At 35.2% G+C, this 16910-nt stretch overlaps 1 protein-coding gene across 3 annotated transcripts; it reads left to right on the forward strand.

Annotated features, from left to right (window-relative positions):
• Window positions 1–3827: 3827 nt before the first annotated feature.
• LOC114410308 (glutamate synthase [NADH], amyloplastic-like) lies at window positions 3828–16765 on the forward strand. 3 transcript variants are annotated; one of them, XM_028374202.1, is made up of 22 exons: window positions 3828–4166; window positions 4269–4388; window positions 6103–6207; window positions 6447–6599; window positions 6870–6970; window positions 7074–7170; window positions 7651–7760; window positions 8064–8167; window positions 8248–8427; window positions 8520–8863; window positions 8948–9018; window positions 9105–9574; window positions 9663–10532; window positions 10740–10894; window positions 11113–11274; window positions 11378–12979; window positions 13912–14118; window positions 14226–14494; window positions 14699–15004; window positions 15144–15411; window positions 15739–15996; window positions 16158–16765. In XM_028374202.1, exons 1-22 carry the CDS (start codon window positions 3828–3830, stop codon window positions 16440–16442), a joined length of 6576 nt encoding a protein of 2191 aa, XP_028230003.1. In that variant the 3' UTR covers window positions 16443–16765. The 3 variants fall into 3 exon arrangements, with proteins under 3 accessions (XP_028230003.1, XP_028230005.1, XP_028230004.1); XM_028374204.1 differs by lacking the exons at window positions 3828–4166; window positions 4269–4388; window positions 6103–6207; window positions 6447–6599; window positions 6870–6970 and adding an exon at window positions 7234–7295 and having other exon boundaries at window positions 7134–7148; XM_028374203.1 differs by lacking the exons at window positions 3828–4166; window positions 4269–4388; window positions 6103–6207; ... (1 more) ...; window positions 6870–6970; window positions 7074–7170 and adding an exon at window positions 7234–7365.
• The last annotated feature ends 145 nt before the right edge of the window (window positions 16766–16910 follow it).

Consider the following 16910-nt stretch of genomic DNA (forward strand, 5'->3'; position numbering starts at 1 on the left):
TATAACATATTCGAATTTTGAAGATAAAACATATATATTCAAAATTGATTTTCTGATATCAATTACAACTTGTTAAATCATTTTGTTGATATTAAATGTATAAGAGGACATATCAAATGAATATTAGAAGTGTATTTGAATTTTTAAAAGATAAAATATATATTTAAAATTGGTTTATGATATTCACTTACATCTTGTTAAACATTTTTTTATTAAAATTTCATAATTAATTCAAATATGCATACTAAATACAAGTATTAAGCCCATTAGGGTCGATATAGTGATAACACATTTGGATAATTTACACAAGATTTTAGACTCAAATCATTAAAAAAATTAAATAACTTTTTAATCTTTATAATTTATTTTTTTGTTTTTTTCGTTGCATTTTTTTGTTTTTAATTATTATAAATTATATTTATTTTATTTTTCATTCTTGTAGGACTTTAGATAACCTTTTTTTTTACTATTTTAAGTATCATCTAAAGTATTTTAAGGACTAAAGACATAATTTATAAGAACTAAAAATAAAAGGAATAATTTCAAAAGAAAAAAACAAAAAAACTATCAAATACAAGGACTTAAAAGATATTTTTAAAAAATTGCACATATCTTTCTATATTCTATATAGATGTAAGTATTACATTATCCTCATATCTTTTATTGAAATATACAATTTACTCTATTTAACTTTACTCATTAAAAGTAAATTACAATATCCTCTTATAAATCATGCATGCTAGTATTACGTTGTTTTCCCTTCTTATGCTAAAATATAAAGTAAATTGCACTTTCTCCCATAAAAAATATGAGTATCACACCGTAGTTTTTCTTTTATGGTAAAATATATAATTTAGTTTTTATTTTATTTTTAAATTAATATTCTTGAAATATTTTAATTAAAAGATATACTAAAATACTTGTAATTCACGAAGTTATCATTCACTCACTCGATAAGGATTTCTTTAAATATATTTAAATTTAAAATAATCTATTAAAGTAATAATTAATAATATAAAGATTTTGGTCATTTTTGTAGTGTTCATACAAAGCTTAAGGGCGACACAAACAGCGATACCATCGTCTAATGCAGTTGAAAATCTATCTTATTCTGTGACAATGCATGTAGCACAAATATCAAGAACATGTTACGTACGATTGCTGCACATAAATAGACAAAAAAAAAAATGGTCCAAGAGACCAAAATCTTTTAACAATTAACATCACGTCGTTATTGATACCTCATTAGGTGATACAGTGATATAGTTGAATTATAAGTATCTGACAACAAATACTTGGGCCATGATTATGATTTATTTAACTTTTTTTTTTATAGTTTTGATCAATATCATTTTGATTCTATGGTTTTGAAAACTCCACCAGTTCGCTCGCTCCATTGAATTGTAAATTGACTAAGCCGTTAGTTTGGATAATCTAATAAATAACCGGTAACAATTTATTTTTCACAGAAAATATGCATGGTTGAGCATAAAGTGATAAATAGATAATAAAAAATAAGGAGAAAATAAACAAAAATAATAAATGCGAGATTGATTGACAGTGAGAAGCATTAATTATATCAAATTATGACGAGGAGACATTTGTTTCAAGTAATCTTGTATTTTAAAAAATACGAAGGTAACAAAATTTATTCTTATGTTTGTTAAAAGGTTATCGAAAAATATTTTTTCATTCTCAGAAAATATTTTCATCTTTACATAATTTTTATTCTCACGCTAATATAACGAAAACTTTACATTCCCATTATGCGACAAATTCTTTTCAAATTCCACCATAACTTCCATTTTTACTTTTATTTTTCATTTAGTATTTTAAAATTTTAAAAATGTTAAAAATCAATCAGACACATTTTTATATAGTTTAAGGAATAATATTTCCAACTACAATATTCCTAAGAATGTGGTTATCGAAAATATAATTAAAATGCAGCTTACCATATAAATAATGTGAGAATAACTAATCTTCTAATCAAACTTTTAACTAACTAATTTTACAAGTAGGAAGTACATATTTGCAGTACTTGCGATGGCTAATATCATGGTAAATGCCACCGAACCACAGTCTAAAGCGGTTCCTTTATAACCGTTGTAGGAACGATGTTGTAAAAGATCATTTTTGTAAGAGTAATCATCAAATTAAGCAAGTGTGAACAAAATACTTACTACCAAACATAATCTACACTCAGTATTTAACTATCCAACGAAAGTAAATTGAACAAGCTGACTTAAACATAAAAGCTAGCAAAAGCTAACTCCATGCTTAGTTACTTTGTACAAGTCATCAACATTATCAACTGAAAAAGAGAAATCCAATCACCCAAGCAGAAGGAAACACATGTGCTTAAGTAGAAGAAAACATTTATCAATAATGACAAGGAAGAAGTTTAAGAACTACTACTAGCTTGATAAAAGCTAAACGTCAATCCTTAACCACTCACTCAAAAGCTAAAATCGCCAATAGTTATTATGATTTACATATATGCTTAAAAATTAATATCAAATAATATATATACGAGCAGTGTAAAGATTGAAAAAGAAAATATGCACCAACAATATACAAGTTTTAGTAAAGCAAATTACAATAATATCTTATGAGATTTTATGTGATTACACAAATACTCCTACTTTTTTAATATATAAGAGACATTGGTGTAATGTTTTTAAACTTAAAATGAAAGTTAGTGTTTCTTTAAAAAAAATTAACGTAGGAAAATAACAAGGATAAAATTATGGGTAATTTAATAAAACTTCATTAGATGTTCATGCAATTTACTATTTTTAAAATTATTATCAAATCATAAAATATCATATTGTATATAATAAATTTATCTGATCTTAAAAATTAATATTTAATTTCCAGACAATGTAAAATATTTTACATTAATAAAGTGTATAAAGAGTTTATTTTTAAATTTATATAATTTTTAAAAATTTTATTCAATTGTATAAATCACAATACATTCTTAAACTATTTAAAATCCAATTTATTATAAATAACAAATAATTTTTATGCTACCATTTTTATTCACAATACATATCCATTAAGTTTATTGCTAACAATTAATATTACATCTATATTTGCTGTTAAAAGAATCACATCCATATTATTAGAAATAATAAATAAAATGTTAATAATTGATTTATTTTTTACCAAGAGTTAATGTTATTTACTGTATTTTTTTTCAAAACAAAAGAAGCTAAATCATTTATGTTATTATGGAAAGAAAATAAAATAAAAAGAAAGTATGTTGGTAGTTTAACAACGTGGTGGGACCCATCCATAGCGGTTGTCGTATGCCGCATAGCGCACCTCACGAGTGGCCCACCACCTGGCTGTCAACCAAGTTACTCATAGGACTTCTTTGTAATTACGCATTACTATTTTAAATTATTTAATTAATATTTTAATATCCTCGTGGCCCCCACTCCTCTCTTCAAGTCAGCCGCCCCACCTTTTCCTTTTTTTTTTTTTTTAAGATAAAAAAGTTCCATCGCCAAACGGAAAAAACACTCCCTCCCTCCCTCCCTCCCTCTCTATAAATTCATCCTTTACTTCTCTTGAAACCACTGATCTCAAAACATCACTTACCTGGCGGCGGCGCAGTTCAGTTTTCTCATCACTTCTTCTTCTTCCGTTTGCATCTGAAACTGTTGGCCTTGTTTTGATTCAACAGAATATGACTTTGTGAATTACTATAAAAAAACCAGATCTGTTGCTTTTCATCCATTAACGAGGGAAAAAAACATTAATATAACGAGCAATTTCTCGTTTTTTTCTCTCTTCTAATTAACCAGTTTCCTGAAGCGATGTCGTGTTCTCTCTCGTTTTCAAGGCTTTCGGCTCGGTCAGCGAGAACTCTTCCGCGCGAAAACGAGAAGCCCCGTCTCAACGCACGATGTCCCGTGAGAGTGACGAAGTTTCTGGGAACGCGGCTGCGTTCGAGTGGGAAGAGCCTCCGTTCGGAGAGATTTCACGTTTGGCAGTCGGAGGGTCCGGGTCGGACGCCGAAGCTCAGGGTCGCAGTTCGGTCGGCTCTTTCCGCCGTGCCGAACAAGCCGCTCGGGCTTTACGATCCGGCTATGGACAAGGACTCGTGCGGAGTGGGATTCGTGGCAGAACTGTCCGGCGAAAGTAGCCGCCAAACGGTGAGTGTGACTTTGCCGTTTGCATGTGACTGTGACTCTGTGAGTATGTGTATGTTGCGTGTGGTGCTGCGTTTTTACGTTTAAGTGTCGTTTTTGGTGTAGGTGACCGATGCTTTGGAGATGCTGGTGCGCATGACGCACAGAGGTGCTTGCGGGTGTGAAGCCAACACTGGAGATGGAGCAGGGATCATGGTCGCTCTACCTCACCAGTTTTACAAGGAGGTATTTTATTTTATTTTAAATTTTTACGGAGAACTTTTGATTTTTTTAGCTAGATTAATTATTATTAATAATATATATATATATATATATATATATATATATATTTTAAAAAAATTACTTTGTGGTTTTATCATCCGCTCTATTTAAGATATTTCGGTTTATTGTTACATTTTTTTCTTCAAAAAACACTAACCAAAGTTTTTTTAAAAAAAACTCATGAGATTATTTCAGTTTTTTAAAAAACCAAAAGTAAAAAAAAATCATATTAAAATAATAAATTATTTTAAATAGTTTCTGTAGAATTAGTCGCTTTTCAAAAAAGAAAGAAAGTGCTTTTTATGATGGTAAACAAATACGAGTATAAATTAACTTTTTTTTTTTAATTTTTAAAAATAATTCCCAAATTATGTTGAATTATTTTTCTTAGTATGTAACTACTTTTTTTTAGTAAGCAACAAATTAATCCTTTATTGGTTTTTTATTCGAAAAAAAGTGTTTTCAAGATTCGGGGCCGGTGCGTGCTATATTTGCTTTTCATCTTTTTATTTATTTATTTATTATTTTTAAACCTTTTCTGGTTTGTTGAAATCTGCTATTCTTTCGGGGGTTTGAGGTTCATTGTTATTCTTCAATTATGTATTTATAGATTCCATAAGTAGGACTGGACGCACTAAATCGAATTTTTATAGTTGGATTCAAAGTTATCATAAGATTAAAGTACATAGTATTTCATAGACTTTTAAAATTCGAAAATGCTAAACTTCCACCTCACTTTTGGTGGATTCGAGTGGAAGGAAGAGAAAAATAAGAAATAAAAAAGGCAAAGAAAAAATAGTTATACATTATGATCGGAAAGAAAAAGAGATTCAAAAAAGAGAAAATAAGGTATAGACTGACAGAATACAATTTTACATCTAATTTACAAATCATTATATAAGGTGATTTTATTGACTTTTACTACAATTATTATGTTATACTAACAACAATATGTGATTTTTACCTCTAATTTACAAATCATTATATAACGTGATTTTATTGACTTTTACCACAATTATTTTAAAGTTATACTAACAGCAATTTGTGATTAGCGTGTGATTAGTTGATAATGTAAAATTGATTTATAATGTCATCATTATACTCTAGGAAAAAAATGATGGATATGAAATAGAAGAGAGTGTAATGTAAATTATTAATACGTCACGTAATATTACTTTCAAAATATGGGGGAATGTAAATTATTAGTTTATATCAATATACCGATATACATTTTTTATTTGTCTTGAGTTTGGTACGCATATGATTTTTCCGATAATATAACATGGTTTAATGACTGGATTGTTAAAATTCAGGTTTTCCAAATATAGTCACTTACAAATGTTACACTTGAATGAAGTGAATTAAAGACCATAAGAAATTGCCTTTTATTTTTGTCTTAATTTCTGACATCCTGGAAGTAAATTTCTCCATCTTCTATGAAGATTTTTATTTGCGCTTTTCTAGGACCTTTTTACTTGAGAATCAGATTAATCACCACATGATTCCTCAGTTAAGGGGAAACAAACAGGAAATAGTTCTAAAATCAATCCATAGAGGTTTCGACTGATTCCTCAGTCTGTAACTTCAACACAAATTTTCATTTACTAATGTTTGATGCAGTGTTTTTCACCTGTTGCTTCTAAAGGTTGATGATACTAACAGGTTTGACTATTTGCAGGTTGTGGATTTTGAGCTTCCGCCACCAGGAAAATATGCAGTTGGCATGCTTTTCTTGCCTACATCCAATAGTCGCAGGGAAGAGAGCAAAAATGTATTTCAAAAGGTAACTTAAATTCTGAAATATCTTTGTCTTATCTAAATATTAATTTCGTGCATTCTTGCTTGAGTTCAACTTGATTTCATCATATTATTGTTATCACGCTGAAGTTGTAATTGGCATTCACATTTAGTTTCACTAGTGTGTATTATTTGTGTTTTGCTATTAAAATTATCATGGTAACTGCAATATTGGTTTTGTATTAGTGGCATTTCTTTTTAAATGTGTTGTGCTTTTGTTGTCAGGTTGCCGAATCTCTGGGGCATTCTGTTCTTGGTTGGCGTTCTGTGCCCACAGATAACACAGGATTGGGCAAATCGGCCGTGCTAACTGAACCAGTGATTGAACAAGTGTTTCTTACTCCAAGTACTCAGTCAAAAGTTGATTTGGAAAGACAGGTACCTTTTCTACATAACATGTTTGATATGACTTCTACATTAAAAATGAACATATAATTGAACCTAAGTTCTATTAAAAGAAACAAAATTTCAAGTAAATTACTAAACTACACATCATGATTTTGGAATAATATGCTAGCAAAATTTCACAGGTTAAGAGGGAAAAAAGATATTAAATATTTTTTATACTCACTTTGTGTGATTAATTTTAAGTGAAATTTGGATAATCATTTTGCCATGCTTAATGGGTAATTTGTTCCTTTCTTGCAGATGTATATATTAAGGAAGCTGTCCATGGTTGCTATATCATCTGCATTAAACCTCGATAATGATGGCATTATAGATTTCTATATCTGTTCGCTTTCATCAAGGTGCTTTGTCAAGATGGGACATCTCTTTTTGAGAACTAAATTATGGTTACTCTCAACGTCTAAATCAGTTTCCAATTTCAAATCTTTATCCAATTTTGTACAGGACTGTTGTTTACAAAGGTCAGTTAACACCAGCTCAGTTGAAGGATTACTATTTTGCAGACCTTGGCAATGAAAGGTTTACGAGCTACATGGCCCTGGTAAATATATTATCCATTAACTTCTCTTCCTTCTCCACTAACTCTATATACTCCAACAAACAGCATGGGGAACAACCAGTAACAGAAGAGATGCAAGGTTGGGGAATGACTTCTGAGGCATTGAGGTTTGAATGATCTCTTAAGTTCTTCCGCTTCCTTGATTACTATTTGAATTTGGATGCAATGGACGAGTTGGTAAGACAGTTCATTATGAAGATAATCATGTTTACAGAAATTTCTGCTGATGTTCTGTGTTTAGTTGGCCTGGAAGACAATATCTTAGTGGTGGAGGGAGAAAATCATTTTGGTAAAAATGGAATAGGATTTCTGGAATTTCTACTGGCACAGTGGCACTTCAGTATATTTTCATTGATGTGCTTGAAAAAAAAATCATTAATGCTCTTGATTTTCCGCAACAGTTTATTGTCTGTAATAAGAAGTAACCATAAATACTGACAATTAGGAATACATGATGTGCAGATACATTCACGATTTTCTACAAATACTTTTCCTAGTTGGGATCGTGCTCAACCTATGCGTGTATTGGGCCACAATGGAGAAATCAACACACTTAGAGGGAATGTAAACTGGTATGTCTTGAAAAAGTATAATTATAGTGTAAGACCTAGAAGAATGAATTCTATAATGCACTACAAATTTAAATGTTCGTATCAGTAATATCCCGGTACAGTTGAGATGGATGAATTGGAGTATTAATTCATGATTGTTTCTCTCTCTCTCTCTCTCTCTTTTAATAATGGCTACCATGTTCTAGTCAAGTTTGGAAGCTCGATGTTAGTTGATTTTGAAGTAGGTGTAACAGCTTTGTGCTGGATACCTCTCATTGCATTTTGAGTGAAGGATTATATATCAGCTAATAACATATTTTGTAGGATGAAGGCACGCGAGGGCCTACTGAAGTGCAAGGAGCTTGGTCTATCCGAGAATGAGTTAAAGAAGCTTTTGCCTATTGTGGATGCAAATTCATCTGATTCAGGTGATATTTTATCTGAATTTATTTTTGTGTTGCAGAAATGTTCATAAATTCATATACTAATTATAGCTTTTCTTCTGCAGGAGCTTTTGATGGTGTGCTTGAGTTTTTGATTCAGTCTGGAAAAAGTCTCCCTGAAGCTGTTATGTTGATGATTCCTGAAGCATGGCAAAATGACAACAACATGGATCCTCAGCGTAAAGCATTTTATGAATACTTCTCAGCTCTCATGGAGCCATGGGATGGGCCAGCTCTTATAGCATGTGAAATTCCTGGACTGATTATTACATGCTTCATCTGTAACACACACTTTGTTATGGATTCTTAATTTGGTGTTGACTTAATATTATTGCAGTTACTGATGGGCACTATCTTGGAGCAACCTTGGACAGGAACGGGCTGCGACCAGGCCGCTTTTATGTCACCCACAGTGGACGAGTTGTAATGGCGAGTGAAGTTGGGGTTGTAGACATTCCTCTTGAAGACGTGAGTCAGAAAGGAAGACTAAATCCTGGCATGATGCTTCTAGTGGATTTTGAGAAGCATATTGTTGTGAATGATGATGCCTTAAAGGAACAGTATTCATTGGCAAGGCCATATGGGGAATGGCTCAAAAAGCAGAAGTTAGAACTCAAAGACATAGTTGATTCTGTTCATGAATCTGAAAGAGTTCCTCCATCAATAACAGGAGTGATGCCAGTAAGTATGAAATAAAAATCCGTGTGAACTTTGCATGAATTTCTAGTTGACAAATCTCACTAATACATTTTCCATGAGTTACAGGCATCTGGTGATGATGTGGATATGGAAAATATGGGAATTCATGGTTTACTGGCTCCATTGAAAGCTTTTGGGTATGTAATATCCATCCTGAATATTTTCTTTATCATCTATTGTATGCACAAAGGATGCGTTTTTATATTCTGCTTTATTCAAACAGATATACCGTCGAATCCTTGGAAATGTTGTTACTTCCCATGGCAAAAGATGGTACGGAAGCCCTTGGGTCAATGGGAAATGATACTCCATTAGCCATCATGTCTAATAGAGAAAAACTCACTTTTGAGTACTTTAAGCAAATGTTTGCCCAAGTGACAAACCCACCGATTGATCCTATTCGAGAGAAAATAGTCACGTCCACAGAATGTATGGTTGGTCCAGAAGGTGACTTAACAGAAATCACTGAGGAACAGTGCCACCGTCTTTCCCTAAAAGGTCCCCTTTTATCCATTGAGGAAATGGAAGCCATTAAAAAAATGAATTACAGGGGATGGCGGAGCAAAGTTATAGATATAACATACTCAAAGGGCCGTGGTAAGAAAGGGTTGGAGGAAGCCTTGGACAGGATATGTGCAGAAGCACATGATGCAATTAGTGATGGCTACACTACCCTTGTGCTGTCTGATAGAGGTAATATCATCTTGTACTTGTATTGTGTATATAATATATACACTGCACTTCCATTTAATTGATTTGTATCTCATATTGCATCTTGTAGCTTTCTCAAGGAAACGTGTTGCTGTGAGCTCCCTGCTGGCTGTTGGTGCTGTCCATCAACATCTAGTGAAAACACTTGAGCGTACTAGAGTTGCCTTAGTAATAGAATCTGCCGAGCCACGTGAAGTGCACCATTTCTGCACACTTGTTGGCTTCGGTGCTGATGCTATATGTCCATATTTGGCTGTAGAGGCAATTTGGCGACTACAGGTTGATGGAAAGATCCCACCAAAAGCAAATGGTGAATTCTACTCAAAAGATGAGCTGGTTAAGAAGTACTTCAAAGCAAGCAACTATGGAATGATGAAGGTGCTTGCGAAGATGGGAATATCCACTTTGGCCTCTTACAAAGGTGCTCAGATTTTTGAAGCTCTGGGTCTTTCATCAGAAGTGATTGAAAGGTGCTTTGCTGGAACCCCAAGTCGAGTTGAGGGTGCAACATTTAAGATGCTTGCTCGTGATGCTCTTCAATTGCATGGATTAGCATTTCCTTCTCGGGTTTTCTCTCCTGGAAGTGCTGAAGCAAAGGCATTACCAAATCCTGGGGATTATCATTGGAGAAAAGGTGGGGAAATTCACTTGAATGATCCACTTGCAATATCAAAGCTTCAAGAGGCTGCCAGAACTAACAGCATAGATGCATATAAACAGTACTCTAAGCTCATTCACGAGTTAAATAAAGCTTGCAATTTGCGGGGACTTCTGAAATTTAAAGAGGCAGCTGTGAAAGTTCCCCTTGATGAAGTAGAACCTGCTAGTGAGATTGTTAAACGGTTTTGCACTGGTGCCATGAGTTATGGGTCTATATCATTGGAGGCACACACAGCATTGGCAACTGCTATGAATAAGATTGGAGGGAAATCGAACACAGGTTTGTTTTAAAAGAAAATATGATCGTGTACTGTTATTGGAAAAAATGTCAAGTTTGTTTCCAAGTGTGTGTGTACGTGTTTGGTGTTTATGGAAATGCTTTTTGGGACACATTGTACTTGAAAACCATCTCTTTTCTTATAATTTAATTATTCTAGATTAGTCTCCTCGATTTTCTTCTTCTTATTATTATTAATTTTTTCCATAGGTGAGGGAGGTGAGCAGCCATCTCGTATGGAGCCTCTTTCTGATGGCTCAAAGAACCCGAAAAGGAGTGCTATTAAGCAGGTTGCTAGTGGGAGATTTGGAGTTACAAGTTACTATCTTACAAATGCTGATGAATTGCAGATAAAGATGGCCCAGGTAAATTATCACATTTGGATTTGATGTTGTTATTTCTTTTCCTTGTAATGTAAACAAAATCTTCAAATGGTCTCTAGCCCCTGCATTCATGGAGTTAAGCTTCTGTTGGAAGATGATTCTGAGACTAAAAAGGCACCTTTGAGTGCTCTTATATGTATACCACATTTGACCTTTGAGTGCTCTTAGAATGGTATTATTTTAACACATCTTTCCTTCAGGGAGCAAAACCTGGTGAGGGTGGCGAACTTCCCGGCCACAAGGTTGTAGGAGACATTGCTGTCACAAGGAATTCAACCCCTGGTGTAGGACTTATCAGCCCACCTCCTCATCATGATATTTACTCCATTGAAGATCTTGCCCAACTAATTCATGATCTAAAGGTATGTTCATATCTTGCTTCAATCCTTTTACATTGGATACTTTTTGTTGGATTTTGTTGCCTTAGGTGTTCATCCTCTTTAATCCCTTTTTGTTTATATGCAGAATGCCAACCCTGCTGCTCGAGTTAGTGTGAAGTTGGTATCTGAAGCTGGAGTTGGTGTAGTTGCCAGTGGAGTTGTTAAAGGCCATGCTGATCATGTCTTGATCTCTGGCCACGACGGAGGTACAGGGGCGTCCAGATGGACTGGCATAAAGAATGCTGGTCTCCCTTGGGAACTTGGCTTGGCTGAGACCCATCAAACTTTGGTTGCTAATGACCTCCGGGGTCGCACCGTTCTCCAAACTGATGGGCAAATTAAAACAGGAAGAGATGTGGCCATAGCCACTCTTCTTGGTGCCGAAGAGTTTGGTTTCAGTACAGCTCCACTCATTACTCTTGGTTGCATCATGATGCGCAAGTGTCACAAGAATACCTGCCCTGTTGGCATTGCTACCCAAGATCCAGTACTAAGAGAAAAGTTTGCTGGAGAACCTGAGCATGTCATTAACTTTTTTTTCATGATAGCAGAAGAAATGAGAGAAATTATGTCCCAGCTTGGGTTTCGTACTGTCAATGAGATGGTTGGCCGTTCAGATATGCTCGAAGTTGATAAGGAAGTAATTAAAAGTAATGAGAAACTAGAGAACATTGACCTCTCTTTATTGCTTAGACCTGCAGCTGAACTGCGACCAGAAGCTGCTCAATACTGTGTTCAAAAACAAGATCATGGTTTGGACATGGCATTGGATAATAAGCTTATAGGTCTGTCCAATGCTGCTTTGGTAAAGGGTCTCCCGGTATACATTGAAAGTCCAATCCATAATGTAAACCGTGCAGTGGGAACTATGCTAAGCCATGAGGTGACAAAAAAGTACCACTTAAATGGTCTTCCTACTGACACTATTCATATCAGATTTAATGGCAGTGCAGGCCAGAGCTTTGGCGCATTCCTTTGTCCTGGCATCACTTTGGAACTTGAAGGTGATGGCAATGACTATGTTGGTAAAGGACTGTCAGGTGGAAAGATTGTAGTATTTCCTCCAAAGGGGAGTACCTTTGACCCTAAGCAGAATATTGTAATTGGTAATGTGGCTCTATATGGGGCCACATCTGGTGAGGCATATTTCAATGGGATGGCAGCTGAAAGGTTTTGTGTGCGTAATTCTGGAGCTAAGGCAGTAGTGGAAGGTGTTGGCGATCATGGATGTGAGTACATGACTGGTGGGATAGTAGTTGTGCTTGGAAACACAGGCAGAAATTTTGCTGCAGGTATGAGTGGTGGGATTGCTTACGTTCTTGATATGGATGGCAAATTCCTATCTCGGTGCAACCATGAGCTTGTAGATCTGGATAAGGTTGAAGAGGAAGAGGATATTACTACTCTTAGAATGTTGATACAACAACATCAGCGCCACACAAATAGTGTGCTTGCCAAAGAAGTGCTCGCTGACTTTGAGAATCTTGTTCCAAAATTTATCAAGGTGTTCCCCAAGGAGTATAAACGAGTTTTGGCAAGTATTAAATCGAAGGAAGCTTCCAAAGATGCAGCGGAGTCTGCTTCTAAACATGGAGAGGAGCAAGATGAAATTGAATTGGTGGAGAAAGATGCTTTTGAAGAGCTTAAGAAACTGGCTACTGCATCGGTGAATGGGAAGCCTATTGAGGTAACTGTAACCTTTTTTTAATAAGGAGAGATCCACTTACACCAGATGTAACTCTTAGCTTACTTAGTACTTACATTCTTTAATAACTTCTTATGAATGTTAAATTTTATTAGTCCCAACTTTTGAAGTAAAACTTATCATGAAATAAATAAGTCTATAAAAACTGGTTGATACTTGATTACACCATTTAACTTTAACATATAAAATGCTTTTGAAAAATAAAAGCAAATGTCAACAGTTAAACTGCATTTTTATAAACGTAATGGTATATATCATCATCAAGACAATATTATATGATTGTCTTTGGTAAATTTGCTTATTATAAAGAGTTATTTAAGTGGTGTAAGAGTGCCAAGTCTACCTGGTGTTAGTAAATCCCATCCCATGTGTGCACGTGAGAGAGAGATTTGCTCCTGTTCTTATCATTGCATTTGCATTCACATTAATGTTGTTTCTTAAGGGCGACTTCTTTCCTAAAAGTTATCAGAATTTATGTTTATCAAAAAATTTGAATTTATGTTATTGCATGAATTGATTACATTTTTATTTGCACAGCGATTTCATTAATGATGACAGATTGTGTAGAAGTTTAAATTTCTGGTCTCTGTCACTTATTGTGTCAACTGTCAAGATGACACTTGCCAGCTATTAATTTACCATTTCTATTAGCATAACTTCTTAGAAAGGTCTCTTTTACCTCATCTTTATGATAAATGAGGTAATCTAGCTTTCTGAATATTCTGGTGGATGTATATTTGTAGTTGATAATATTATGATAGACATTCTCACTTGGTGGGATCCAAGAGTGGTATGGTTGACTTTCTTATTGCTTGACTATGACGATTGATTTACTTGTAAGATATCAATCCCTAGATTACTCCTTACATTTTAAGTTGGCTGATGTCTTTGAATATATGCTGACAATTTAACAGGCTGAATCATTCAAGAGGCCTAGTCAAGTCATTGATCCTGTTAAACACAGAGGTTTTGTTGCTTATGAGCGGGAAGGTGTTCAGTACAGGGATCCCAATGCTCGAATAAATGACTGGAATGAAGTGATGAAGGAAACAAAGCCTGGTCCACTTTTGAAAACCCAATCAGCCCGTTGCATGGACTGTGGTACTCCTTTCTGTCATCAGGTGTGCATTGCCACTTCCATGAACTTTTCCTTTTTTTGATGACGTCGAATTTCACTTTCATTATTTGAACCCTTGTTTAGACTAAAGATACTTAAATAAACTTGCAGGAAAACTCTGGGTGCCCTCTTGGAAATAAAATACCAGAATTTAATGAGTTAGTATACCAAAATAGGTGGCGTGAAGCATTAGAGAGGCTTCTTGAGACAAATAACTTCCCAGAGTTTACTGGTAGGGTATGCCCAGCACCTTGTGAAGGTTCTTGTGTCCTTGGTATTATTGAGAATCCAGTATCTATTAAAAGCATAGAATGTGCTATCATAGACAAAGCTTTTGAGGAGGGGTGGATGGTGCCACGACCTCCAGCTAGGAGAACTGGGTATGCACTTTTTCACCCCTTTCCGTTATTTCTGATGTTGTTTTTCAATCAAATAGGTATAAACAATCCACAAGTTGGTGTTTAGTAATTTCAGTTATTAAACTGCTTCTCTCTGTTGTAGTTATTATTAAACTGGTCCGTGAATTTTGTTGCAATTATCACTAAGATAAATAGTATCATTAGTTAATATCTTCATTAATACAGGAAAAGAGTGGCCGTTGTTGGAAGTGGACCGTCTGGCCTGGCAGCTGCTGACCAACTGAATAAAATGGGCCATACAGTAACTGTGTATGAAAGAGCTGATAGGATTGGAGGGCTTATGATGTATGGTGTTCCCAACATGAAAGCTGACAAAGTGGATATAGTTCAACGGCGGGTCAACCTTATGGCAGAGGAGGGAATTAACTTTGTGGTGAATGCTAATATCGGGCATGATCCTTTACATTCTCTCGATAGGCTTCGGGAGGAAAATAATGCTATTGTCTTGGCTGTAGGAGCCACAAAACCAAGGTGTGACGTAGTGCCGGAGTCCTATATATTATCGTTGTTTGTATTTTTAGTTCAATTTCGCTTGGAATGGATGTATATTAGAAAAAGGAATTTTTGTTGAGAGATGCTTCAAAGGATGTTTTTTTTACTTTCAATGCAGGGATCTCCCAGTACCTGGGCGGGAGCTGTCAGGAGTTCATTTTGCTATGGAGTTTCTTCATGCAAACACTAAAAGCTTGCTTGATAGCAATCTCCAGGATGGTAACTTCATTTCTGCTAAGGGAAAGAAAGTTGTGGTTATTGGTGGGGGTGACACGGGCACAGATTGCATAGGGACATCCATTCGGCATGGGTGTAGTAGCATTGTAAATCTGGAACTTCTCCCTCAGCCACCACAAACTAGGGCCCCAGGCAACCCTTGGCCACAGGTTAGATCCGTTGGTTTCCGAAATACTAGTTGTGTTTATTCTTTCAGACCATTTGTCAAAATAGACAGCTTGAGAAATTGGACGTTTCGCTTGCCATTACTAGGAATATACACTAAAATTAGCCTTTTAAAATTCAATGATGGTTAACGGTGCCCTTGAAGTTTTCTATGTACATTAACTGACTCCTTGGAGTGTCCAGTAATTGAAAAAAAAAAAACTCTTCTAATTGGTTCAAGCAAAATTGAAACGAAATGGCTCAAGTGTCAATTTTTTCGTTGTAATTGTGCATGACTTTTTGTTTAACTACTGAGTGTTTCTGAAACACAGTGGCCTCGCATATACCGAGTAGATTATGGGCACCAAGAAGGTGCGGCAAAATTTGGGAAAGATCCAAGATCTTATGAGGTATTGACTAAGCGGTTTGTGGGAGATGAAAATGGAGTTGTGAAGGGACTTGAAGTAATACGTGTTCGCTGGGAGAAGGATGAAACTGGGAGGTTTCAATTTAAGGAAATTGAGGGCTCCGAGGAGATTATTGAGGCTGACCTAGTTTTACTGGCCATGGGATTCCTTGGCCCTGAGTCTGTAAGTATTCATAATAGCTTCATCTCTTTATGTTTACAGAATGTGGTATTTGACTCTACTGTTTGTTGGTAGTTGAGAAGAAGTTGCAACAATAAATTGAATTGAAATGTCCATTATTAGGAAGTGGCTAATGATTGATATTTCTGCTCTTGGTTTTGCAGACAATTGCAGAGAAGTTGGGTATAGAGCGAGACAATAGGTCAAACTTCAAGGCAGAGTATGGTCGCTTCTCAACCAGTCTTAAAGGGGTGTTTGCAGCTGGAGATTGTCGACGTGGTCAGTCCTTGGTGGTATGGGCAATTTCAGAGGGACGACAAGCTGCAGCACAAGTTGACAGTTTCCTCACAAATGAAGATTTAGAGCACAATGTTGCCGGGAGTCCAGACGAACTTATCAAGAAGAAGCAGCAACCAAGGGACACTGTGGCAGTGGCAAACAAACAGTGATTACTTAGGAGCCTTCTGTGGTTTTTCTATTCTTAAAAGATGGAATAATAAAAGATGACTGCTGGAGATTCATTGAGCATTGTTGGTTCGTAGTTGGTGCCCCATATAAATGTAAGGGGGAAAATAATAAAGAAGCGATCTAAGGGTGCAAGGTTAGTGCACAGTAGAAAATTAGGAATGTTCATAGGCTTCGTGATGGAAAGGTTAGTTCTTAGTTAATTATTGTGGCATTGTGTGGAATGAAATGTACAGTTTGATAATTAATGATTTAGGTTATTGTTTCCAATCTTAAGTTGCTTTGAATGAGTATTGAGGTTCTTGAATATCCCAAACTCACACTCTTCATCCTCTTGAACCCACACCTGATAGCACTAGCAAGCATAGAAACATGTTTAGACAGCGTTTGCGACACTCACGAGCCAGTAATCCGATTCCCGTTCCGCATAGAGGGAGAGCAAGAGAATTCAT

Source organism: Glycine soja, chromosome 4 (genome assembly GCF_004193775.1).
Source record: "Glycine soja cultivar W05 chromosome 4, ASM419377v2, whole genome shotgun sequence".
In the NCBI taxonomy this organism is placed as follows: Eukaryota; Viridiplantae; Streptophyta; class Magnoliopsida; order Fabales; family Fabaceae; genus Glycine; species Glycine soja.

Coding starts and splice junctions, on each gene's coding strand:
- LOC114410308 (XM_028374202.1), top strand. CDS start 3,828: ATGTCGTGTTCTCTCTCGTTTTCAAGGCTTTCGGCTCGGTCAGCGAGA. Junction 10,533..10,739: donor TGGAGGGAAATCGAACACAG/GTTTGTTTTAAA, acceptor TTTTTTCCATAG/GTGAGGGAGGTGAGCAGCCA. Junction 15,005..15,143: donor GTAGGAGCCACAAAACCAAG/GTGTGACGTAGT, acceptor CTTTCAATGCAG/GGATCTCCCAGTACCTGGGC.